Raw genomic sequence first — 27687 nt, forward strand, 5'->3', positions numbered from 1 at the left:
AGCTGTCAGCTCTGTGCTCCCTAGGCACAGGGAGTGCTCCAGTCTCTGGGAGTCCTGTCCCCTCACAGGGAACTGTAAAGCCATCTCTGCCGAGGCTGCCTTACAGGTCTGTCCTCATCTCACTTAGCAAAGCCATTAGGGATGGGAGTCCTCAGCTAACACCTACAGGTGGGCTGGCTCAAAAAGGGACCACCCTCACCTCTTCCAAGGTGGAGAGAGAGAGAGAGAGAGAGAGAGAGAGAAGGCTCTGAACAACTGACAAGCTACTATGCAGGCTCCTTAGTGGTCTTAGCACATTTACCACCTATTTAAAAACAAAACAAAGCAGAACCCCAAAGTCTGGAAATCTCTACATCCAGACAGAATGTCTATAGTGTGTGTGTGTGTGTGTGTGTGTGTGTGTGTGTGTGTGTGTGTGTGAGAGAGAGAGAGAGAGAGAGGGGGGGGGGTCTAGTCATAACACTAGAGCCAGTCATTTCCCCATCTAATCCTGCCACTCACCCACTTTCTAGGATAATTCCATTTCCTTCTCTGGGAGTGACCTATTCCTCTGCAAAATGGAGCTGTAGAGGAAAGATGATCAGGAGTTCAAGGCCAGCCTGAGCTATATGAGACGCTCCCTGGCTTGCTCTGTTGTTGTTTATTTGGCTGGGTTTTAGACTTTGTGGCTTCCAGATAAAAGGTGAGCTTCCTAGGACTAGGGAAAGTGCTGGTCACCATTGGGCACCTATGTCCTAAGGTGCAGTGGCAGAAGCAGATTGTCGCTTCCTCCTGAGTCTCTTTCCTGGTGACCTTCAGGAAGCAAGCTGACAGAGTGCAGAGGCTGCCCTGCGCTGCTGAGACCCACAAGACAGGAACAGAGAGTCACCTGTAGGAGGCAGCCAGAGAGGCCTAGTCTGACCGACCTGTGGGTTGAATCTTTACAGGCAAGTAATAGAGCTGAAAAGTGGTCATTTCCCCCAGGGGGAGCTGAGAAGAGTCAACACCTCGGGCTGACACACATCCTTCATCACCACTTCTGCAAGACTCTGATGATAAAACTGCCCCAGCCTCTAGCCCCATAGAAATAGATGACGGCTGTGCACTGTGTCAAGGTGCCAAGTTCCAAACTGTCTGCTACACACTGGTACCTAATCTACCACCATTCAGGCTACTGAGGGGGGCCTGCAGACTTACTGTACCCTGCAGCTGGCAGCTATGAGCTTCCTTCAGGAGGACAGGCCTGGCTATCAAGTGTGAAGAGGCTGGACTTGAACCTAGTTTATCTGACTCAAACCCTGTGTGTCCAAGCACTCTGGCAGTCACAGGCAAACCTTCCCATCTGACACTGGGGATGACCAGTTACTTACATATCCAAGAAAGGAAGGGAGCTAGGTTGGAGCAAGGTGCTGGCTATAGCTCTGGTAGTCCAGGCTAGCACTGCCCTGGCTCCTCTAGAAAGCATCCCCCCTCCCCACCTTTTTCAATGGAGTCACAGAGAGCCAACCAGCAAGGTTGAATTATTAAAACTCCTTTCTGGGGGTACCATGTGGCTTTCTCTCCACGGAGACTAAGAGCAGAGGGGTGGCTGCTCCTGCCACACAATATTAAAATGTCAGGAGTTTAAGGCCTGCCTTGGTTGAGTCATAAGTTATCAGCACCCAGTGAGGGCCGACAGAAAGCCTCCCTTAAATTATTAAGCAGAGAACGTCAGACTGTAATATTTTGCTAAACCAAAGTACAGACATAGACAAAGATGTCATTTCAATATTTGAAACCAGCAAGTTTAATTTAAAATAAGAGCAAACCAATAAGCTCAGAACATCGTGGTGCATGAGAGGAAAATTATACTGTGAGGTGGGGGGGGGGGAAGAAAGTGGAAGGACTTAAGAAATTTATAAAAGTAATCTCCAAGTAGAAATTAGAAATCAAGGCCTAGAAACAGAATAACACAAAAGAAATATTACTGTCCACTTTCTAAATCAATATAACACCGCTCCACGCCGGAATTACCATGGTAACTCAAGTAAAAAGAATCAAGCAATTCTTATTATTTCAAAATAAAATCACAGCCTGAAGCCTGGGTTTTATTACAACCACTGATAGATCGCTGGCTTGTATTTATCTGAAATATTGCTTTTCAATCAGCTGGTTTATGAATGTACACAGGCCTCTCACCAGCCCACTTACTGCCCTGTTTTGAGGCCAGGGGCCAACCGATGACTTTGGTGTGTCCTGCCTGCATCTGCATGTGTGTTCCATGTAAGGCTAACCATGGGGTTTCCCCTCCCCCCCTTCCAGGCTGTCCTGTGACTTTGCAGGACAGAGAGGGGAGGCAGGAAGAAACAGTGGCGATGAGCTCATAACATTCCAACCCCCAAGCTTGCCCTTAGAGGAATGGGCCTACAGCTCCAGAGTGCACACATACACACATGCATGCATACACACACACACACACACACACACACACACACACACACACACACACACACACACCACAGAACCCACCTAAGAGCTCCTTCCCACCCCAGGTCATCCTCAAACAGGCTCCCCAACAAATTCTCTTCAGCCCCAAGGGTAGGGGATGGGAAAGGGAGCTAGCAAGTCAGAGAATGAGCTCAGGGCTCCACCATCAGGCCTTCTGTTTTCACCGCCCAGCTCTGGCACTAGAAGGCTGAGGGGTCTAGGACCAATCCACCAGGCTCTTTGTACTACGTTTTCTCATCTGTGAAATGAGGGTAAGAAGAGTGGCTTCTTCCTAAGGCTGTTACATGGGCCCTGAATGAGATCACACAGGCAGGAAGCTGGGGATGGATGGAAAGTTGCCTCCAAAATGACTTCATCTCCACACCTCTTGGTAGCCATGGCCTTCATGATATAAGCTGCCACCTTCTGTCTTCAAGAGTAGAGCCTGCTCCCCAATCCCTTGAGCCTGGGATGACCTTGTGGTCATTTTTTTTTTTGCCAGTGGAATGTGTCATAAGTGACAATATCTCCATGCCAAACAGTGGCCTGGGCAGCCTGGCATGTATCCCTTCCCTCTAGACTCATCCATGCCATGACAACTAACCAGATGACACAATTAGAGGATACGGGTCCTAAATCCTTTTTTTTTTTTTCTTTAATTTTTTTTTTTTGAAGGTCCTGAAACTTGTTGCATCTAACTGAGCAGCCATTCTCCAGCCTCCAGGTTTGAGGAAGCCCAGCTGAGACCAGAAAAACTCCCCAGCCCAGCCCAGCACCCACAAAGATTTGTAAGCTAAATACATGATTATTGCTTCAAGCCACTGAAATTTAGTTGGTGCTACAGCAATCGCTGATATGTATGCATTGAGCAATATGCCTTGTGTTTAGGGTTCAGTAAAACAAAACGGAAGCTGCTGTATGTTTAGGATACCTAAGGACCAAGAAAAGCCAAGAAAACTACACTGCAGAGAGGAATGTCAGTTTACACAGACATGGGGCTTCCTGGTTCATTGCATCTGTGGACAGTAGACACCAGGTACCTACTTATATTGTAGAGTCAAGAAAAGTGATAACCCAGTAAGTTGTCTGACGTCACACAGCTCTCAACTAGGACCAGAACTCAGGTCTTCTGAACCATGCTAGCGAATTGCATTGAAGTCATCCGGTCCCTTAGAAAAACCCAACTGATTCCTAGGAGAGGGGACAGGAGGAAGGAGCTGGTGATGAAGCTTAGTAGGCCTTCACACAAGACACACGAACCTGGCTTAGCCAGCTCACTCCTCTCACCACCTGCTTTTATTTGTCTCTACCTGGATCAGTCCCCAGTAACCTCCTGGGCTAGGACATAATCACAAGTCAACCAATGAGAGACAAGCTTGTTACTAGGTGGATGCTGCCTCTGGGCATGGCCAACTAAGGGGCAATGGTGTGGAGGGCAAGGAGAACAGGAGCAAGGGGATGGAGGCAAACACTGGGACCACATGGAACACACACCAACGTGGATGCATTAGGTCTACATCGTCCCGTGTGATGGTTGGGGCAGCAGTCAGCCTCAGGCAGGCTGAAGCCAGGGTGGCAGAGGTCAGCTCTCTCTGTCTGTAATAAGTACCAGGAGACAGATGGTAGATGGGATAGAAGGTGATAGGGACTGAAGAGAGAGGCGAAAGCTCCAAGTCCCACTTAAATGCAACCTAGACATATGCTGAAAAAAAAAAAAAAAGAACAAACAAACAAACAAAACAAAACCCAACATGCCACACCATCAGCTCTCCAGGAAAAGGACCTGAGTGCTGTTTGCCAGTTTCCTGGGTACAACTATTCATACTGTGGCTGATTCCAAGCTGTTGATGTCATGTTACTGAGCTCAGAGTTGGAAATGATGCACAAAAATCAGCTCTTGCAAGCATTCCAAGTTGTCTCCGTGGTATGGTAATATCCTGAGCAGGGACCTGCCAGGAGGCCTCATTTTAGGAAGAGCTAGTAAGTCTGGTGTTGGGAGGATTCCTGCATGCCCCAGTGTACCTGACCTCCATGCAACTCTGATAGGCAGAAAGGAAGGACAGCCTCTGTGTCATACCCATATGTGGGCCTTCTCAGTCCAAAAGGCCCAGGACAGGTATGTGCCCACTGGCACCTTCTAGGAAGTCTGAGGACAGTTCTTTGGGATGTCAGTAACTTGCATAGCGCCATGACCCAGTCCATCTGATGATCTGCACCCAGATTTATCATGCCTTGGGACCTGGACAGAGACCACATCAGCTGGACATGGAAACCAGAAAGACACTGAAATTCTGGGCTTTATCTATCCACATGACCTTGGACAACTCTCTTGCCTTCTCTGACCCTTTAATCTATGCCCCCTCCCACCCCATATATAAATGAAAGGACTCGGGAAGAGTGTCCTCGAAGGCATTTCCCATGATGCTGCTTGCCTTGGGCATACAGACACTAGTAAAAAGTGAAGGTAGTTTGTCTCCTAGTGATGATCAATAGCCAGGAGGGACAGTGAGGAGGGCCCAGTTTTCATTAGTGAACAGGCCACTAGACTGGGCCAAGGGCTCATTTTCAGACTGTACTGAAACTGAGCAGGGAGCAGCTATGCCTCCCACGGCCATGGGGTTTCCTGGTGGTGGAGTATAAGCACTGCCCGTGCCTCATCTAATTCTGGTGACATTGTCGGCTTTTCTCATTGTAGAGGAGAGAGGGTACAGAGGCGAAGCAGCCTCAACCTTGGGCAGAGCCCGGCATACAGAACACACAGTGCACTGGCAGAGCTCAGCAGAATGGTAGAGGTTGCAGCAGGGCTAACGACGTGGCATACTGCAGGGGGCATACCCATGCCCCTGTCTCCATCATCCTCCCTAACCAACTCTCGGTCTGTCTAATGCCACGATCAGTATCTACTGGGAGGCGCTGTGATCCTGGGGTATTGATCCAAGCAATAAGTTGGGACCTCTTCCGTTACACAGAGAGATAGGTTTGTCCTGTGTGGGGTACAGTTCAGGTTTGGGGGAGTCCCAAATCTCTGAACCTGCATTTGCTTAGAATTCCAGCATGACCCCAAGTCATCCACGGGCTCCACTCTCTCCAACTATAACACTACAGACCTGTCTTCTGCTGAAAGATGGCGCAGCCGGTGTAGCCACAGCCATTTCCCAGCACAGGATGCCTCGAGCCAGCAGCCCAGGCGAGGCTGGATCTCAGGAGTCTTTCAGGACCACAGAGGGTCTGCCGACACTGTTCATCAGCAGCCATCCTTCTGTCCTGAGTGAGAGACTAAAGTGACCACTTCCGAGTCCTGTTCATAAATGCTGAGAGGCTCTTTAAATTAAAGCCCGTGGAACCAGACTGTCACTGGGTCTGATTCCTTTGGGAGAGGAGGAAGGGGAGGAAATGAAGTCTCAGAAGAGGTGAGAGGCAGACCCCCAGCTGGGCGTGGTGGCGCACGCCTTTAATCCCACCATTTGGGAGGCAGAGGCAGGCGGATCTCTGTGAGTTCGAGGCCAGCCTGCTCTACAAAGAGAATCCAACCAAGGCTACCCGGAGAAACCCCGTCTCGAAAAATCAAAAATCAAAACAAAACAAAAGAATCTTTGTGGGGCATGTTCAGAGGGAGGGAACAATGAAGACAGGAAGCTCCCGCAGCCACAGAGGCCAAGCAGGTGGCCACGCCAGTGCTGAGCCCCGGCACTCAAAGGGTGAAGCTTTTAGGCGAGCAGCGGCCAGTGATCTCAGCTTCCCTTGGTCTTAATGCTCCTGAAAGGCTCTCTGTAATTGGGCATCAGTAGTTAATGCAGTATTGACTGCATTACACGCTCCCGTGCCTCCCCTTGCTAATGCCAATTGCATCACCTTGTACAGTCACCGGCTTGCTTAGCCAATAGCCGTTAAAAGCAATCCAAATCATGAATCATATGGGAAACTTTTAGCAAGACACCGCCATCCAAGGAGACAATTTACAGTTGAGTTAATCTGGGTACATTAGTGAGACACGGATTCTGGACGACAGACCAATTTATGTTGTTTCCCTGTCCCCCATCCCCCTTAGTCCTCCGTGTGGGCAAATGAATGGAAGAGCAGGGAAGCCGAGTGAAACACCTGCCTCTCTGCCCAGCATTCCGGGAGGGGTAGGGGTGCCTCACCATTACAGACTCTCTGGCTGGCTGAGTTTGTGCAGGAAGGAGCAGTGACGCCTCCCTCCCCAGAGGAAGAGTGCCACTGCTGAGGCTAGTTGTGGCAGGTGTGGATGGAGACAACCCCTCCTGCCAAGCACTAGGTCCCCGCCCTGCCATCCATGCCAGGCCTTTACTAGCCCTTAGCAGGCTGGAGTGACCACTGGGCTCTGCCTTTACACCAATGGGTTGGGGTCTCTGCTATGGAATACTACAGTGGCCTGCTGCCCATCTCCATTTCCAGAGCCCAGAAGGCCAAGGCCACACTCCCCTCTGTGCTCTGTGGCATGATGGGCCAGACCAGGAGGCCCTGCTGGCAGCAACCTCCCAGACAAACCAAGTCAGCTGCCGAGGAGGCTGTGTTCCTAGCAGTCATTAACAATTGAAGACTCCACTGTCTGGTCCTCCTCAACCCAGCTCCACCCCTCCTTAAGCATTTTTTTTTTTTTTTTACTTATTAAAAATGCTCTGGGAATCATGTCTGGTGTTTAGTTCCACAATGTGCTTCCTGTGGTCACCCAAGCTAGCCTGCTGGGCTTTTACAGAGGTAGTTTAGACCCAGACCAGCCCTGCTCCAGCAGGCATCTGGGAACATGCCGGCACTCCCCGCTGGGCAACCTCAGCATCCCCCTCTTGCCCAGGCCCCCACAGCTCAAGCTCTTACTGTGCAGTGTGTCCCCACTCAGGGGGCCTCTTCTCCACCAGTGAAGGTCAAATTTGATGTGTAGGGTTTGGGGCAGGGGTTTTCTTTTCTCCCCTGGGACTTTCAGTGTACCCTGCCTATACTCAAAAGTCCACAGCCTGGTGCTAGCTCAAGCTGCAGGTGCCAGAGGGAAGGGCAGTTTTTCCAGGAGAATTGGAGCTCGCCTCCCCTTTTTGCTGACAGGGAGACCCAGCAGTATTTAGAAAGCCCGGACCCTGAGTTCCAGTAAAGTGAAGATGGCTAGGCCAAGAACAAGCGTCCAAATGAAAGCAATTAATCTTAAAACCCGAAGTTTAACCATTTGCAAAACAGATCTTTCTGTCTCTGTGGTGACCCTTCACTGCTCGACCTAATGGATTACTTTATTAATAATGCACTGTGCTTAAAAGCAAAAAAGAAAAAAAATTTTCTGACGATTCAATACTTCAGAAAGTCTCTTAAACCCGTTGCTAGGGCAAAACGATTGATATTTTATTATCTTTCAGAAGTGCAACATGAAAGCCCCGCAGCCCAGCAGAGCAAGGGCTTTGGTCCTCTGCAGCTGGCAGACCCGACTTCAACCAGAGGAGCCCAGCCTCTCTCAATAAGATGCTGTCGGGTGCAAAAAGGGTGTTGGGGAAGACTAATAGGAGCCCTGAGGTTCTGCTGCTGCCAGACAGTGGGTGAGCGGGTGCTACGTGGAGCACTGAGGAGTGTACCCGTAGGGCCTAGGGCACCACATGTACCACGCAGTTCAGGTGGCCACATTCTGGGAGGGCAGGACTGTATATGAAGTTAGGCAGTGGGTGTTTGCATACACAGCTTTTCTTCATTCCCCAATGAAGATGCAACCTTCGGGACCCCAGCCACCTGCTTTCCTTGCGTTGTCATGGATCCCAGAGACCAGTAGTGACGGGCACCATATTGCTTGGCTGTATAGGTAGGGGATGGTATGATGTCTTGAGTTCTCCCTCTGTAGTTTAGTGGGGGACCACATGAATCATATGCCCAGGACATCCAGTGACACGGCAGTCTGAAGGTCTCCAGACATCCCCTGCCTCTAGCATTATCCCCAAAGCCCAAACCAGTGTGAGGCACAGACCCTGGCCAGAGGTGGAAATACCATCTTGCCAACACACAGCTAATATTCCTAGACTGAGGGCTCCCTCACATAAGACTCAGGTTTTCTGGGTTCTTGGCTTAGGCCTGGGGGAGCCAAGAATGTGGAATAACTTGGGTTAAAGATTGCATCCTGCTTTCTACATGCTTCTCATAGTGATAGTCCCCGTAAGACACCAAAGAGGGGCCCTCTGCACCCTTCTTAAAGAGGGAACTCTGGGGCTGGGCATGCCTGATCTGAAGCAACACAGGGTAAGGAATTACTGGTGTAAGCAGCCGAATCAATGGCTCTTCTCTTCCTCTCTGGCTCTTCTCCTTGCGTTCTATGTAAAATAGAGCTCAGTACTCGGGATAGCCTCCTGGAACTCCAGGGGAGGGTCTGTGAATAGAGTAGAGTGTGCTGAAGATGATGCTATCCCCTAGCCAGCCCAGAAACATCTAGACCTCTTTTATCTCTTCTTTCACCCATGCCAAGAGCCAGCCTTCGGTCCCGTGTCTTCCCTGAATGCATCCACCCATTTTTTAAATCCCTCTCCTGCTGATAGCTGATAGTAGGTATAGTTAAGACTGGGACAGTTGGATGAAACAGCATCTGGTATGACCTTGAACAAGTCACTTAACTTTTCAGTGTTCAGCAGTAACCATGGCAACAACGCTTCAGTGGCCATTAGGCACAGACCCAAGGGAGGACTCCTGGGGGTGTCCCATTACTCCCAGCCTTTCCAGTCCCCACCCAAATGCCAGCTGCAGTGGGCTTGCCAACAATCTTGCCCACCTCTCCAAGCTACAGCACCTACAAAACACACAAGCCTTACCTATGGGGGCCCAAGGACTCCTTGGACCTTGGGACCTGTCTTAGGTCACAGGACACATGCTGGGATTCTGCAACCCTTTAGGCCACTTACTGCAAGGCACTCCCACCCAAAAAGACCGGGGGTCTATGAGACCACCTGCTAGTGGAGTGCTACAGCCACGTAGCCTTTCAGCTCCAAAGCCCTCTTGAATGCACCCAGGCTCTTGACCACACATCCAGGCCACCCTCAACCCACTCCCTCTGGGGTGCTACTGGCTATGGCGGGACAACTCCTCTGGCTCAAACTCTTGCCTTCACATCCAAGGGATCAAGAGGTAGAGGTCAGAACAAGAGATGTTCCTCTCACCAAGTCCTGCTCGCGGACAGCTTTCCCTCGGAGGGCCCAACTGGCCTTCCCCTTTTGGCCCGGCATCCCGGCTTTCTCGAGGTCCTCCCGAGCTCTCGCTCGCCCCCAAGCTCTCTAGTCTGTTTCTCCCCAAGCTGCTGATTTGCTGGGCGCTCAGCGCCTCTCGGGTTACGCGGCGGGCGGGCGGGCGGGCGCGGGGGTGATGGCTGCGGTGAGAGAGGAGCAGCCGCAGAGACCAAACGCTCAGCGCCAAGCGCCAGGGCGCAGAAACAAGAGGGCAGCCTGAGCCTCCACGCCGCCCCGCGGCGCATCGCCTCACCCCGCTCACCAGCCCCCGGACCAGGAGACCTAGGGGGCGCGAGGCCAGGAGCTCGTCCACACCACCCGGGTCAGTCCTCCCTCCTCGGGCCGCCGGCTGGCTCCGCAACCCGGCGTGGCCCCGCGTCTGTGTGCTTGGGACCCGGTGCCGTGGCATCCCGCGCGCCGCGCCGAGGGCTTTGGGGGCATCGGGACCCCTGCCCGCCACCTACCGTCCTCCTTGTCCAGCACCATCATCTCGGGCGCTCCGTGTCCAGCCGCTGCTCGGCTCGGCTGGAAAAGGGCGCCGACTCCGGGCGCGCTTCGGCTGGGCGGCCGGTCCTCCGGCAGCAAGCGGGCTCTAATTACCCGCTTGTCCGGCTCTTAACCTAGATTGCACTCAGCTAGAATTACATTCAGGAGTGAAGCACTTCGCAGATACAAAAGCGGTCTCACCTACTTTTGTGCCTCAGAATTGCAAGGAACTACGAACTGCAATTTAGAGAGAGAGAGAGGGAGAGGGAGAGAGAAGGGGGAAGAGAGGATCAGAGCCGTTTCTTTGATTCTCACCTTCTAAATGGCTCAATTTGCCCAGTATAATCTGTCTTAATGTAATTGCATTTGATAGCTCATAACCCTGGCTCTGGCAACGACACAGCTTTCAGCCTCATAAAGTGTTTTCCCCTCGGATTTAATCTGAATCTCAATCTGAAATTATATTCAAAGAGATGGGGGAATCTCGGCGGCCGACTCCCGCTGCCTTTCTCCCTCAATGTATGAGGTTTGCACTCCTGCTACTGAATAAATGCACACATTTTCCGAGGCCCCCCCTCCCTGCCGGGTTAATGGGGAGTGGAAACGCGCGGTTGCCGGCTCTGCAGCGCCACCTGGAGGCCTCTCCGCTCCAGCTCTGCAAGTGACTCCGCTTGGGTCCCAAGGTTTCTTCCTGTTCTCCCATGTCAGTCTGGTGGATCCTTGCCTGTCCCAACCCCTTCAACCTTGCTTGGTTCTTGCTTCCTCACAGGAAGGCTATTTCGCTAATCACGACTCCTCATGACCAGCTCTGCCTATGGTTTCTAGTTGATTCTATAGCTGTTTGGCAAAGTTAACTTCTCTATAGGGCACAAAACCTCCTAGTGTGCGTCCTACAGTTTCTGTCCCTGATCACAGTGGTGTCCTGCTACCCCATTCCCGCCACCCATGAGCATCCTGACTCTGCCCAGAGGAGAAATCCTGCTGCAGCTTCTCTCTGAGGAAGCACGGCTGTTTGAAGGCGTTTCTCCTTCCGCAAATATTTATTGAGTACTTTACTTTGTGCAACATACTATTCTAAGGCCCTGGGTACAGCAGAGAAAATTCTGTTGTGGAGCTGACTTATTTCTGTAACTCACACAGCAGGAAAGAAGCCAGGTCCCAGCACCTCTCCTCTTAGATCCCGCTTCCCCAAGAAGCCCTGTCCAGGCTGCCTACTCCAGGAAGACCACCGGCTTTTAAACCATGGTCGCATCCCTCCCTATCCCCCGCCCCCCCCCCGCCCCGATATTATAGAGCTCCAAAATGGGAATGGAACTGATGATTTTTAGCTCAAGAAAGGGCTGCAGTTGGATAGCATTAGGAGCTTGGTCCTGGCAGTTGCGGAGGATGTGACTCTAGCAGGGCCTAAGAAACTGAATCTATCCATTTGTTGCTAATTACCAAACTGCAGATCTGGCAAGTGGCGTCTCTTCCTGCCTCAGTTTCCCTGTTTGTGAACTAGTCAACTCTGTTCTGCCTCTAAAGGTGCCATGGAGAGAAGCGTGTGGTCCTCCAGGCAGTGTGGGCTGGGGTACTATCTCATACACAGGAGACCATAAAGAAAGCTTGCCGCCCCTTCCATCGCAGGAGGGCCCCATACTTTACAGGAGTATGGGGTGGGGGTGGGGGGGCGGCAGCGCTGTAGCCTATGCTCACTCCTAGGCAGGGAAGTCAGCCTTTGAGGAAACTGAAGAGCAGCTGTTTCTAATGAGATGCCTCATCCGCAGCTCAGAGGGTTTCGCTTTCCCCTTCATCTTGAATACTTAATCCTAATAGTCCTTGAGTATATTTGATGTTAAATATATCATTTTGCTCAGACTCACTGTCCCTCGGGACTGCAGGCTTGATCTCTCTCCTGTCACTGCAACAGGAGCTGTGCTCTCTGCGTGTGAGGAAGCTTCGTTGTTGCTGACGTCCCCCCACCCCCCCCCCAGCATGTGCCCCCCACCCTGCTCTGAACCAGGGCCCAATCAGTGTAGCAAGTGCAGGGCCCAGCAAAGGCAGCATCTTGAAGACTTCTCTCTGGCCTATCTGGAGACATAAGGTCTGTAGTCATTCCTAATCTTCAGGGGCCTTCTTCTTGCTTTGGGGGGGCACCTGACCCTGACCCATAAATCAGGACTCAATTAGCTGGGACCACATCCCCACTCTCTTGTCTAAATCTCAACTCACCTCCAGCCTCCAAGGTACCCATCCCTTTGAGGAGTCAGGACTGCTGCTTTCCAAGCCTGAGGCACAAAGCAGCAGGGAGGGCATCAGCAGGGGATAGGTGCCCTGTGTGAAGGCTGCTTGTCCCTACAGGTGGCTTCCTCTGCACCCCAGCTATGAGCATGGCACTCCCAGTTCGCCCTCAAGGGAGAACACCAGAGCTAAGTGGCAGAGGTGCCCAGCAAGTCTCAGGGGCTTAGAGAAGCTTGAAGCTCACACCTAGGAAGGAGCCAGAGGTGAGTGCCACTTGTGGGGTGGCCTTATCTGAAGCTTGTAGGTGGGTCCCACCCTCCTGGCCTCCCTGTCCCAGGCAGCATCCTTCCAGGTCCAGGGACATGCCAACAGTGTCTGAGTGGAATCCCAAGATGCCCTGGGGCTGGAAGAGGCAGTTTTCACTAGACACATGCCACAGGTGGCAAGCCAGCACTCTCACTTCAACGGGCCAAGAATGCTCCAAAATGCTCTCGAAATGCCTCTGGGGACAGCCAGGGGACACCAGTGCCCAAAGAAGTTGCTTGACAGAGAGTGGGGGTGGCTGCTAGCTGCCTCACATATTTCTGAACAGGTCCCAGCAGTTCACCCTTGTGCCTGGCAGAAACATCCAGAGAAAAGGGTTCCAGCACTGGGGGTGGGGGACAGTTTCATTTGCTACCCAACGGCCTAGGCAGCCTAGATAATCCAGAAATCTTCAGAGGCTGGCCAACAGGCCTGAGCCTGAGGGCCCTGCTCTCAGCACAAGGACGTCATCCCTAAGCTGGGGTTACAGACTGGCCTCACAGGTAGTGATCGGAGAGGTATGGGGGGGGTGGGGAGACAACGACCAGAGTCAGCCAGTATTTGCAATGGCATCAGGATGCAAGCTGGCCAAGTTCAGATGCCCTGCCTTTCCCCCTACGTATACAAAAGCAGCCAGCGCACAGGACTTTGCAGCCAGCTTATAGTGGAGAAGTGCACAGTCGGCAAACCCCTTCTTTGGGATTCTAGAAAGCCTAGAGAGGCCTTCTCAGAAACTGCAGTCATAAACTGTTAGGCCTTAGACAGTCCTAAGCCAAATCTGCACCAATCTACCCTGTCCCTCCATGGACACCACCCCACCACCCCTGTAACAAGAACCGTTAGAGAGCTTAAGGGTTTAGGAGGACCCAGATCTGCCCTAAGACAGAGGGGTACCCTATGCTACAAGACTTTCTGTGCTAAAACAGACTGCCCTGGGCAAGCCAGGACAATTAGTTACCAAAGGGGAGATGGTAGGATTAGGCAAGTAACTAATGGGACCAAAGAGGAGGCCACACAGACAGACCTTCTCTCTGGTGACAGCAGCCCCCAACTCTAACGTTCTGAGCCTCCTGTCCTATCATGTCATTACTCCAGGCATGACAGGACTGTCCTCAGCCCCGAGGATGATGCAGAGACGACTTCTTGAGATACCTACAGTGCACAGGTGGGGGAGGGGTGGTTATTTAGATCCAAGGGTAGACTCAGATTTTGTGAGGGCCAAAGTTTACAGCAGTTTTGGGACGGGGGGAGGGGGGGTTGCTCTTTAAGAAAAGGAATACGATCCACACCAGCCTGGGTTACACAGTGAGTTTCGGACCAGCCTAGGCTGTAAAACCATTGTATCTCAACTACCACAGTCCCCCAGCCCAAGCCATCTGGCCAAAAATAGGAGGAATAGGTGATTCCTAATACAAATAGGCCACCAGGGATCCGGTAGCAGGAGACCACGAGGATCCCAAACTTCTCCTGGCTAGTTCACCCATCTATCCTAACCAGCAGGACACTCACTAAAGGACTCTGGGTGAACTGATAGCATGCAACCTCTCAGCCCTGCAGGGGGCGGAGACAACATCACCCACCAAGTAGGCCCTGGAGTCCCAGACCCCAGGTGCGAGGCAGGGAGGGCCAAAGGACCAAGCTGATTAGAATGTACCTTCACCCGCCAAATTCTCCGAGCACCCCCTGGGAGATCCCTTTCACACAGCAATATGGAAAAACTTGAAAACTACTGAGGGGAGGCACAGAGACTGGCTGGCTGTGGGAACAACCGGCAAGCCCCGCGCCCGGTGGGTCTCTGTGCGCTCCGGATGCCTGCAATGGGAGCAAGACAAAGTTGCCCCGCGCGGGAGCATGTCCTGCTAACAGGCTCCACGAATTGGGGGAGCGGGGTAGGGTGGGGGTAACGTGGGACGACACTTCTTCATCCCAGCGAGGAACACGGAGTGCAAAGGCTGGCACCTTGGACACACACACACACACACACACACACACACACACACACACACACACACACACACACACACACACACACACACACACACACACACACACACACACACACACACACACACACACACACACACACACACACACACACACACACACACACACACACACACACACACACACACACACACACACACACACACACACACACACACACACACACACACACACACACACACACACACACACACGGCACAAGTCCAGCTTCTGAGCTGCTTCCGGGAAGCCACCAACCGGTTCCAAGCAGCAGTCAGGACTTGTGCCTGGGCCTCTGCCACCAGGATGGAGGTAGCCTCGGCAGAACCTGCGCTGTTCCCAAGTGTCCCGGGCACCTACCGTCCTCTTGGTCCAAAACCATAGTCCCCAGGCGGCTCCAGCCAGGCGCGGGCAGAGGATGTAGAGGGACTCGCGGCTCGGACTGTTGCCCACGGGGCGCCTGCGCTGCTTTCCGCGGTCGCGCGTGGGCCCCGCGCCCCGCGGCCGCCGACGGGGGCGGACAGAGCTGCGCCCCGAGCGCAGCGCCGGGGGCAGGGAGCGCGGGAGGAGCCAGAGAGGGCGCGGCGCTCTGGGGGGCGGGTGCCGGGCGGGGCCGCAGCCGCGTGGGCTGAGCTGCTAGGACCCGGCCGGAGCCGAGCCGGAACCTGAACCCGAGCTAGGGCCGCGGAGCCTGGGCCAGAGCAGCCGCTGCAGCCGCGCGCGAGGGTCCCCTCTTGCAGTCTGCGGCGCTCGTTCTCAGCAGAGTGCAGCTTGCATTTCCCAGGGCCCCTCAGATTCCCCTGTTAATTAAATCAATTCATTATGCTCAGATCTGATTAGCGGCCCTTCCCCCCCTTTGAATCAATTATTCAATACACAAACATAATTGCTTGGGCCAGAGGTGCCCGCCATTAGCTTATTTAACTCCAAGGACACTAATTACCCGCAGGGCACGGGAACTTTTCTCATTAATTCTGACAAAACACAAAAGCACAGCCAGAGTGTGTGCATGTGAGGGACTCTGTGCATGTGTGTGTGTGTGTGTGTGTGTGTGTGTGTGTGTGTGTGCTTGTGTGACTGTATGCCTGAGTGAGGGATGTATAGGGTGGTGGGCCGCTGGGAGAGCTTACGTCCAGTGGGGAGGGTGGCATTTGTGCCATCGCATATGGGAGTGTGCAGTTTTCAACCCATGAACGTTCTGGTGTGAGTGTGGGTATCCAGCTCCACGTGTATCAGTCTGTGTCCGTGTGTGAGTTGAACTGGGTGTGGCTCTGGGTCTGGGACTATGGAGCAAGGTTGGAGACCCAGCACAGGAATGTGGAGTGCTTCTTTGCTTGACTTTGAGAATGTGACTTCCAGGCATACTACCTACCCTCTCCTTTTTCGTGATAGCCCAGCGATTGCAGCTACAAACCTGGAAAGCCCAGACTACAAAAGAGAAACTAGGCTGAGACAGCGAGGACAGAATGGGTGAGGCCGCTTGAGGCCACAATATCTACTCACTCCCCAGTCACCTGCTCCTGCCCTGTCTGAGCTTTGCTACATGCACCCCCAAGTTCTCACCCCATTCCACCCCTCCCAACTCCTTTACCCTTTCACTGCCCCTCCCCATCCAATAGTACCCTCACTCTCCAATGTAATATAAAAGCCCCCTCTTACACATAAGCTTGACACTGGGGCAACTGCACCCACCCCATCCTAGTTTTCCTCCAGTCTTAAAGCTGGAGAAAGGGTGTGCTTATGGTAGAGCAACTCTGCATTTTACCTCCCAGGAAATCTCTATTGAGGGAGCCAGGGAGAGAGCCCACAGAGGCAGGGACACAGAGGGTAATTGATTCCCCCAAATTAGGTTTCTGCTTTCCAAAGACTGGTATTGTTCGAGTTCTCAATGTGCACAGAGGTATTGAAGATTTCCTTTTTGTTTCCTCGGGCAATGAATGAGCTTAATCCATTTGGCTTTTATAAATCAGGAAACTAATATTCACTCCTTCCATGGAGGCTTAAAAAATTTAATTGGTGGGGGGGGGCTTAGTAGCCCTTATGCTCTACTCAAGCCCCCACTTATCAAAACACATTCTGATGGAGGGGCGGGGAGAAGGGGAGGGTCACACTGATCCTGCTGCCTTCCTCCATCTTTGCACATGGTCTCAAAGTGTCTGGGAAAGTTTCTGAAATTATTGCACAAATTATGTTCAATTTAATGATGAAAAGGAGGCTGCTCAGAGGGTGCCTCCAAATTGGCTGCTTAGATGCCTGGTAGTGCTGAGGCCCTGGGTGTACCCATGCCACAGCGGGTTTGCCAATTCCTTTTTCTCTCCAGCCTAAACAGTTCCAGAATTATCATCTTCCTGATGCCAAATGTTACCTTGTGCCTCTCCTGCCCTGACAATTTGGAGTGTGTGTGTGGGGGGGGGGTGCATAGAGAGTTGGCTCAGCAAGTAAAGACAGTTGCAGCCAAGTCTGGCAACTGGAGTTAGATCCTAGGGACCCATATGGCTGAAGAAGAAAATGAACTCTCATCGGGGGCCCTTTGACCTCCATATGTGCTCCATGGCATGAGTTCTCTGCCCCACCAACTAACTAAATAAATGTGATTTTAAAATTGAAGCAATCTTTCCTTATGCATGTGTGTGTGTGTGTATGTTCCTGTGTGTTTGTGTGTGCACCCGCAGGCATGTGTGCAGGTGCATGTGTACCTGTGTGCCTCGGTGCATGGCGATAGGCTCACACATCTGGAGGCCAGAGGACAATCTCAGGTGATGTGGTGGTTTGAATAGGAGTGGCCTCCATGGATTCATGTGTTTGAATGCATGGACCATAGGGAGGGGCGCTGTTAGGGGGTGTGGCCTTGTTGGAGTAAGTGTGTCACTGTGGGGCTGAGCTTTGCCCAGTGTGGATCAAGATGTAGAACTCTCAGGTCCTTCTGCAGCACCGAGTCTGCCTGCATGCTGCCATGTTCCCACCATAATGATAAGGGAGCATAAGCCAGCCCCAATTACATGTCTTTCTTTGTAAGAGCTGCTGTGGTCATGGCGTCTCTTCATAGCAATAAAACCCTAACTAAGACAGTCCCCCAGATACTGTCCACCTCCTTGGACACAAGGTCTCAACAATTAGACTAGACTGGCTGACCAATAAGCCCCCAGGGATTCTTCTGTCTCCCGGGTCCTCAGGCTTTTGAGGCAAGGATTTCACCAATTGAGCTATTCCCTGGGGCCCCCACACACAGTCTGCGATGGCTCCCATATTTAACAGATAAGCTTAGAAGTACTTCGTCTATCAGTTTAGGCTCTCTGTGTTCTGGGGGAACACCTGGTCACTACCGTGCCCCTTGCTTCAATTTAGACGATATTTATAATGTCCCCTCTCCTTGTACTCCTGCCTTGGTGACTCTTCATAAATATCCCTCTCCACAGAGATTCCTCCCTGCTTCTCACAGCCCTCCAAAGGGCTCCGCAGAGTGGCTGTGTACATGAAGGCTAAGGGTGCTCAGTGATGCTTTCATGAGTCTGTGGAGATGTGGGGGATGAGGTCAACCTTGAGGTCAGGGTTCAGCTCTCAATTCTGTTTCGGGGGGTGGGGGTGGGGGGGCAGGGCTGTGTATTTCAAAATGGAGGCTCAGAGGCAGAACACCAAGTTTTCCCAGAATGTCAAAGAGACAGCCTGGGACCAGAGCCCAATAACATATTTCTTCTAAAGGCCCGATATGTAAGGCTCTCTCTGTTTAGTTCCCTGTGTGACCAGGCAGGGCCACTGTCTAAAGTTGGAGCTAGCTAGTCATTGTACTTGGACATCTGGTGAAGGGGGCAATTAGTTCTGAAACTCCACCCTCCACTATCTAAGCCATATGCCTGGCATAGGTTGTACCTACCCCCAGGAAGGAAAGGCATCTTTTGATAATTTAGACAAAGCACCCTATGGGCTAGCATGGGGGACTCTGAATGAGGCCCTAACCTCTTTGCAGCCACCCTAACTGTGCCAAGAAGCTGTACGAACCTTAAGGAACCAGCTGAAAGGGAAGACAGAGAGACAGAGAAGCAGACACACACACACACACACACACACACACACACACACACACACACACACAGAGAGAGAGAGAGGGGGGGGGGTGGTGCTAACTGCCATAGAATACCACTACAACTGCATGTTAATGACAGCAGATAGCCAGCCCCGTCCTGCATTTGCACAGGGCTCCAGAACTTGGCGAAGGATGCTAAGTTCGCAGCTGGGACTGGCACAAGAGCAGGCCTGCCATAAGCACTGAGGTTTCTATAACATCGGGGAAGGAAACTGCAGGAGAGGCAATTCTCTGGGCTAGGCTGCAAGGCCTACCTGGGAGAAAGCAATGGCTTCAGAGGTGCCTCTAGGCTGAGAAGACAGTGGTGAAAATGAGAATCCAGGGTCACTGGGAACTCTAGTGTAAATCCCTAGCTGTTCCTAGAAGCTAAGGTGTTACCTTGCTGGGCCAACATGGAAAAGAGAAGGTAGGGACCAGCCACATGGTGGCTTTGGCTGCTCTGACTGTGAGGAGGCATCCGTCCTCCCAGCCCACCCAGCCCACCCAGGCCACCTCTCAGCCCTTGGATTGTCAGGAAATTGCTCTCTGGAACTTGAAATCTAGTGGCGTCCAGAGAGGACATTATAAAATGTCTTGCGTATTGTGGAGAAGATTGTCCTGGAAAGGAGAATTGGAGAAGCAAAATTTGGGGTAAATTATTGTAAGTGGGTAAGCCTGGCACTTGGCGTGTGTATAGTCTTTATGTTCCAATCTGCTTTTCACGCGCAACAGACATGGAGGGAAAGGCCTTGTCTGTAAGAATGGACCAGAACAGTAACAAGAGAACAGGCTCACTGCCCACTGCCCACTGCTCACTGCTCACTGCCCACTGCCCACTACCCACTGCCCACTGCTTACTGTCCACTGCCCACTGCCCACTGCTCACTGCTCACTGCCTACTGCTCACTGCCCACTGCTCACTGCCCACTGCCTACTGCTCACTGTCCACTGCCCACTGCTCACTGCTCACTGCCCACTGCCTACTGCTCACTGTCCACTGCCCACTGCTCACTGCTCACTGCCCACTGCCTACTGCTCACTGCCCACTGCCTACTGCTCACTGCCCACTGCCTACTGCTCACTGCCCACTGCCTACTGCTCACTGCTCACTGCCACTGCCCACTGCTCACTGTCCACTGCCTACTGCTCACTGTCCACTGCCCACTGCTCACTGTCCGCTACCCACTGCCCACTGCTCACTGCCCACTGCCTACTGCTCACTGCCCACTGCCTACTGCTCACTGCCCACTGCCTACTGCTCACTGCTCACTGCCACTGCCCACTACTCACTGTCCACTGCCTACTTCTCACTGCTCACTGTCCACTGCCTACTGCTCACTGCCCACTGCTCACTGCCCACTGCCTACTGCTCACTGCCCACTGCCCATTGCCCACTGCTCACTGCCCACTTCCCACTGCCTACTGCTCACTTCCCACTGCCCACTGCTCACTGCCCCCTGCCCACTGCTCACTGCCCACTTCCCACTGCTCACTGCCCACTGCCTACTGCCCACTGCTCACTACCCACTGCCCACTGCTCCTGGTGGCAATGGAGCCTCATGTATTCATATTTACAGAGGGAGGGAAGACAGTGAAGTTCCCTACTGCAAAACAGATTGTCTGAGTAAGTTAAAAAAAATAAAATAAAATACAACCAAATGCTGTTTACAAGAAATTCTCCCAAAACAAGGTGACAAAAAAGACCGAAAATAAAGCAAGGGGCGAAAACTATACCAAGCAAACGCAAGCAGAGAGGGAGTAGAAACAGCAATATTAATGTCAAGCAAAGCAAACTCCAAGGCTAGAAGTATAAATGGCTTGAAAATGAAGACATACGCTCCAGAGTTACTTCTGAATCAAAAATAAGAACAGACCTAAAATAGAAATCATCTAATAATGGAAATGACAACAGCAGCATACCATACAGAACCTATGAGACACAGCTGTAGTCAGAGGGGAAATCTATACCCTTAAATGCTTCTAATATCAAAAAGAAAATAGAAAACAAGGGGAGAAACTTAAAAGATCTATATACACAATATAAGAAATTAGAAAGAGGACAGAGAAAGGCTTTCTAGATGGTTCAGCTAGTCAAGGTGGGTAGCCTGCAAGCCCAAGGACCTGAGTTTGATCCCTGGTGCCCCCTGGGTAGAAAGAGAACTGGCTCCTGCAAGTACCCTCTGACATCTACACAGGCACTGAGGCATGCGCCCCTCCACTGCCAATAATTAAATTTTTTAAAATAAAAAATTCAAATAAGTCCATAAAATTCAGAAGGAAATCAGTCAAGTTAAAGTTAGAAAGTGGTAAAAAAAAATATCAAAATTAATAGTTAAGAAGAAAAATTAAAACCAAGTAGACCAACAAAATAGAAAAAAAATCTGGCTAAAAAATAAAAAAGCAAAGCAGGGACAGAACAGCACTAGCACAAGCAGGTTAAAGGCTTGCGATAGTCTTATGTATAAACCTGTGAGAGTCAACGTGAAAAGTTAGAGAAAATGGATACATGAAGCAACGGATGACAACCAAGCATAGAAATCAAAATCCACATTCAGCCAATAGATGGAAGAGAGTTAAAAAGAAATCAGCACTCTGTCATCAAAACATAGCAAGACTCCATACACTTCAGCAACCCCACTTTTGGATATACGCCCCCAAAGAACTGAAAACAACTTTCCCCAGCAGCATTATTTACAACAGCCAAAAGGTGGAAGCAATCCCAGAGACCACCAACAGCCACGTGGGTGAACTAAGTGTGGTACATCCATACACTGGAATAGTAGGCAGTCTTAAAAAAAAAAAAAAAGGAACATGCTACAACACGATGTGTTGGTTAGTGAAATAAACCAGTTACAAAACGGTAAATGCTGTTTGACTTTACAGTATGTAGAGCTTGGGGGTGTCTGGTGTACTCAGACTTAGAGAAAGCAGAATGGCTCCTGCCAGGGACTGGCAGGAGGGAGCAGGATGGAGTTCTTTGATACACACACTACTTCTGACTTTTGAGACAAAAAAAAAAAAAATGATTTCACAACTATATAAATATGAACAACCAACCTGTATAGCTAGTGGGTGTAGGGACAGTGGATATTATATATATATATATATATATACATATATATATATATATATTATCACAATTAAAACATTTTAAAGCTCAAAGCATATATCATATTATGGACATTTTCACACATTTTTAAAGCCCAATTTTAATGCTATTTAAACCATCCCAGGCAATATAAAAAGTTGGAGAGCTTCCTGGTTTGTTTTATGAGCTAGCAATTTCTTAATTCCCTAACCTTATAAAGATTGATTTTTAAAAGAAAAGGGGGGAAAAAATTACAGAACAGCTTGATAGGAGTATAAAGTCTGAAATAAGATATTAACCAACTGGAGATGGGGAAAGTGCCAACAAAAAAAGCATACTATAAAAGAGGCAGGTTTATTGTAACACTACAAACCTGAGTCAGCATCAGAAAAATCAACCTGCGTGAATACCCACATCAGTGACTAAAAGGACAGGAGACAGAAGTAACCCATGTCAAGAAATCAGCCCCAGCATGCTGGCACATGACGGGAGATGAAGGAAGGAGTTTGAGGTGTCCAAGGTCCACCTTAGCTACGTAGACAGTTTGTGGGGCTATCCTGGCCTATGTTACAGCTTGTCACAAGCCAAAATAAAAGCCAAGACTCACCATATTTAGCATGTATTGCTAATGAAATGTTCGACTGAAATAGAAAAAAAAACCCCACTTTATTGTGCAGTGCCTGGGTTCAAACCCAGGGACTCATGTGTGCTGACCACGTGCTCTACCATTGAAAGTGAACTAATGGGAACAAATAGTATTCTAGTACTAATAATTCTCAGCCTAATATCTAATGTTAGTAAACAGTCTCATTCTAATAACTAATGAGAGAAAATAGCCTCTTTTAAAAGACAAAATATGTTTACCTACAAGTTATGTCATTGTAGATCAAGAAAGTCCAATAAAAATTTTGCTTAAAAGCTACCATAATTAATTCAGTAATTGAGAAGGTGGCTAAACACGTAAGTAAAAAGAAAGTGTAGTCTTTCCCAAGTACAAATATAAAATTTTAAAATATATTACTTGTGACAAAGCAATTAAATACCCAGGAACTGTTTAAAAACAAGAACAATCAGGACAAATGTAAAGGTCTTCTTTGGAGAAAGTGACAAGATTATATTAAGGCATACGACAAGATATCTAAGCATATACAAAGTCACGCAAGAGGAAGGAAGGACGCAAGAAACAAAGAAAGAAAGAAAGTGTAAAAAGCAAAGATTGACATCTTGTGTCTTCCTTCCTCAATAGTTCTCCAGCTAATTTTTGGGGACAGAGTCTCTCACCGAACCAGAAGCTCGCCCACACAGCAGGCTGACGGGCCAGAAAGCTCCAAAGCTCCAGCTGTCTTTACCTCCCCAGAGCTGGGCTCACAGACATGAGCAGAGCACTTGCTGTTTCTCTATGGCTTCCCAGGATCCAAACTCAGGTTCTCATGTTTGTGCAGCAAGCACTATACCCACTAAACCATCGCACCAGCCCCTGATTAGCAATGTAGTCGAAAAATAATACATAGCTGTGGTGCGTACCCAAGGAAGGCCTGCGTAAGGGGCTTGTCTTATCAAGTAGCAAACTTGCTATAATGCCATCCATACTCTGAAGGTGTAAGCCAGAAGGGTGGACTGAATCAGAGAACTGAGAGCCGATGCATGGGTCCAATTATAAAAAAAATAAAATAAAATAAAATAAAATATGACAAAAGATTTAGTTCAACTAATTAGAAGAGAGAAACCAATCAATGGTATTGTCATTTGCAAAGATGTCTCCAAGGAGGGCATACATAATAAAAATGAACAAGCACCTGAAAAAGACTCTCAACCTCACTGGTCATCAGGGAAATGCTCTCAAAAGCCAAGGACCTTCCACCTCAAGCCCCATTCGGAGTCAGACAGGAGCTAGAGAGATTGCTCAAGAGGCAAGAGCACTTGCATCTCTGGCAGAGGACCTGGGTTATGTTCCCATCACCCACACAGCGGCTCACAACCACCCAGGCAATCCAACGCCTTCTTATGGCTTCTGTGAGCGCTGCATGTACTTACCGTACATGCAGGCAAAATTCTCATACACAGAAAATAAAAATAAATATTACAAAAAAAAAAAGCCCTCGGTAACAGATGTTGGGAAGAACAGCAATAGCAGAGAAACATCTCAACCTTGCCACATGGCTAGTGGGAACATCAAATGCTACAGCCACTCTGGAGAATGGACTGCTGGTGCCTCAAAAAGTGAAGCAGAGAGTCACTATCAGACCAGCAATTTCATATATATATATATATATATATATATATATATATATATATATATATATATATATATATACACACACACACACCCAGGACTGACATGGTGTATCTGGGTAAAACTCTGTTCATTAATGTTTATGGCGGCATTACTCACAAAAGCCAAAGATGGAGGGAAAGAGAATATCTATCAACTAAAAATGAATGTCACCTGGCCATAAAAAGGGATGCCATAAGATGCATGACTGTGAAAAGCGCAGTGTGAAGAAAGGTAGTCACACGGGCCACACAAGCAATTCTGTTTCTGTGAAGTACCCAGGGTTTTCCAGGGTGTGGAGAAAGAGGGCAGGTTAGTGGCAGCCCGGGACTGAGCGTAATGACTGGCTGATAGCTACAGGTGTGGAGTTCCATCTTGAGGTCACAGAATATCTGAAAGCAGACTCCGATGATCACCTATATGTCAACTGTGTACTTTAAAAGGGTACTATGAGGGGTGTGAATTACATCTCAATTAATGTCTCAAAAATGACCCTAATAAATGGCTGTGTCTTTTTTTTTTTTTTTTTAAGTTCGTACAGCCTGGGCTGGCCTGGAACTCACTATTGTAGCCAAAATAACTTCAAACTACTGATTCTTTCCCAAGTGAGCACTGTTGTGCCTAGCTCCATTCACCTTTAGAAATATGGGATTCCTACTTCCCTGAAATATAAAAATCTTATGCTTCAAGTGATCTGGATGATTTAAGAACAAAACACAAAAATGCTAGAAAAATATTAAGAGGAAAAAAATGTGTTTGAAAAATAAAGGCACAAATAATTTGTTGACAATAACAAAGCGCGGGGTCGTGGTGGTGGTGAGAATATTGTACAAACTTTTGGTTGATACTTAATTTGAGGACAGTTTTGCTACGAAACTCAGGCTGGCCTTGGAACGCCCAATCCTTGTGCCCTAGCCTTCAGATTTCTGGAATTATAGGCATGTACCACCACAATGGGCACCTGTTATTTTAAGACTTGGATGCCAAACAATAACATAAACAAAGAAAAAAATACAAGTAGGTTTCTGAGAAAATACTTGTTAAACTTGTGGGAATAAAAGAAAAACACTGCCGTCCACACAAAGTCTTGATGCAATTTGCAAAGGAGGAAAGCCCCAAAGAAAGTTAAACAGAGTACAAGGGGCCTCTCACAGCAGGAGGTTTCAAAGGCCCAGCAACTGCTTCCCTCATTACTCACCGGGAAAATGGCAAGTTAAAACAAAATAAGTTTTCATTATTCAAATTAATCAATTTTGAAACCAATGTAAAAGAGTAAAACATTCGTGTTTACTAAAACTTTGCTACTGAACAGTGCATCTGGCATGTTCTATTACAGTCTGGAGCAAAGGCGTCTGGGTGTGGTGTAATCTTCCTATAATCCCACACTTGGGATGGGGGTGGGGTGGGGTGATCAGGAATTCAAGGTCATCCTTGGCTACAAAGGGAGTTCTGGGCAGCCAGGGCTACAAAGTAAGAACCTGACTCCCCACAACAAACAAACAAAACCCTGAAAGCATTGCAGACTATCCTGTACCACAGAACCCTCAGGGATTTGAGCTGTGGCTCCCAAATGACAAAGCACACGTGGGATGTACTGAAGTGGGAAGTTGCTTGCAGAGCCAAAGGTGGTACTGTCCCATTGAAGAAACAGAAGAGGTGAGAGGCAGGGCTGCATCTCCTCAATTGTCAAAACTGAAGGCCTTAGCAGGGGGAAGAATGGAAGACAGGAGACGGGGCTGTTTAGAATCTTTGAATTATTCATAATGGCTAAAGGATTTAAAATTTTGATTAAAAACCAATTGAGATGTCCTTTGTTTTGTTTTGGTGTTTTGAGACAAGGCCCAAGCTGGCCTTCAAGTCATTGGGTAAACAAGGACATCCTTCAATTTGTGATGCCCCTGCCTCCACCTCCTGAGTGCCGGGGTTGCGAATACTATGTACATCTTACGCATCCCTGAAGACTGAAGCCGGAGCTTCGTGCGTGCACTCTATCAACCAAGCTGGGTGCTCAGTTCTTTGTGACACTCTTACTCCTGGTCACTGCTATGGCCCCATTCAGGACATGACTTTTTGCACATGACTGAAGCTCTGCTTATTGGCACCTCACATCCACTCCGAGCCGCAGTGGTTATAGCTCAGTACACAGCCAGGCAGAGCTTTTCAACCCTCAAGCCTGTAGAGGCTTCTCGTTCCCCTTTGGGGCAAGCAGCCCCCACCCCAGGCGTCTGCAGGTTCTACTTGATTCCTGACACCCCCTCCTTGCTCCAGTGATGCAGTGTATTGCCCCTATTGCAGGCTGTCCAAAACATTGCCCAGCTCCAGCCTTGCAGATGTTCTGTGTTTCTGACCTAGAATGTTCCTCCTCGCCTCATCCGGGCCACCTCTTGCTCACCCCTGAGGTCTGGGATTTAATGTCAGAATAGCCTGTCTCTGCAAGACTGGTCTAGATCTCTCTGTTATAGCCTCCCCCCCTACTCCCCCCCCCCCCAGTGCTTATCACAATGATCTAGTTAATTACACAGTTATTTGTATAATTATTTGTGTGACAGGGATAAAAGGAAAACTATTAAGCTGGAGGTATGCACAGCGTCTCTCCCACGCTCTGACTTGGGCAAGCCATGGTTCAGATGGGAGATGAGGTCAGGTGAGGTCTCTGCAGTCCAACCCATGTCAGAGATTCTGAACTTGACCTTGCCCTCCGTGCAGTACCACCTTTGCCCTCCACTTATTTCCCGCTGCACTTTGAAACATCTAGCCAACTAGCTTGTTCTGAGAATTGATTATAACAAAGGTCTCTAAGTTGCTGGAAGGAGCTAATAGGCTTCTTAAAAGCTGGGGCGCTCCTCTCCAGTGTCCGAACGGATTCATTCATGCAGCTTCTATTCTTCAGAGCTCTTCACCAAAGGTCACTGGAGCCCCCAACGGTCACCTCTGAGACTATAAATACCCAGCATCTGAGCTCCAGTATGACCTGGTGCTTTAGAATCCTTCCCTGATCCTCCCTTTTACACAGTGAGGGGTCACCTGTTCCCGTTCTTGTCGCCCCTGTCACCTGCCGGTTGAGGACTGGAGCCCTTCAGCGATCCAGGAGTCTGAGAGGCCAGATGTTGCCAAATGCTCCCGAGGCTGGTGCTGGTCGACAAACTTCATGGACTCCCGTGGATTGGTCCATGGAGCTGAGCGCTGTGACTCACTCCCAGAGAACAAGACAGTTTCCCGACAGGCTCACCAGAGTGAACACACCCACACACAGGTGGTCCCCTCCAAGCTACAGCCACATGTCCCAACAGCACGCACATCTCAGAAGCGGTCCTCCCCAATGCTGCAGGCAGGGGCTGCGGTGTGTGGAGCCAGCTGCTCCAGGGCACACCCTCCCAACTTATACCTTCCTTCCCATGTTTCCGCTAAGGTCTTCCTGTCCCATCTGTGACTCGTGAGCCAACAGACCGAAGGGATTTCTCTTTACCTTGCCCTGCCAAGTCCTAAGTGATGCAAATTTGGGAAAAAAGCCACCCCATTCTAAGAAGCCCACACTTCTCCGCAGTTGGTGCTACCCAGGGCTTGTCTGGGCCCCTCCGTGTCAGGCTTTGTGTCCCTGTATCGGGGCCACCTCTTGTGGTGAGTCACCGAG

General features: G+C 49.9%; 1 protein-coding gene across 6 annotated transcripts in view; it reads right to left on the minus strand.

Annotated features, from left to right (window-relative positions):
• Positions 1–27129, minus strand: part of LMO1 (LIM domain only 1) — a 49638-nt gene extending 22509 nt beyond the window's left edge. Inside the window, exons 1-2 of one of the 6 annotated variants that reach the window (XM_084772965.1) lie at positions 14997–15211; positions 13678–13805 (exon numbers count right to left, since the gene is read on the minus strand). In XM_084772965.1, the coding sequence (XP_084629091.1) occupies positions 13678–13735 (58 nt within the window). In that variant the 5' untranslated portion in view covers positions 13736–13805; positions 14997–15211. Of the gene's footprint in view, positions 1–9578; positions 9695–10108; positions 10368–13677; positions 13806–14996; positions 15212–27108 lie in introns of those variants that run through there. The other 5 variants (XM_084772967.1, XM_084772966.1, XM_084772969.1 and 2 more) reach the window with 5 other exon arrangements.
• Positions 27130–27687: the final 558 nt, after the last annotated feature.

The sequence above is a fragment of the Acomys minous genome (assembly GCF_964271855.1).
Source record: "Acomys minous genome assembly, chromosome: 2".
NCBI classification, from domain to species: domain Eukaryota; kingdom Metazoa; phylum Chordata; class Mammalia; order Rodentia; family Muridae; genus Acomys; species Acomys minous.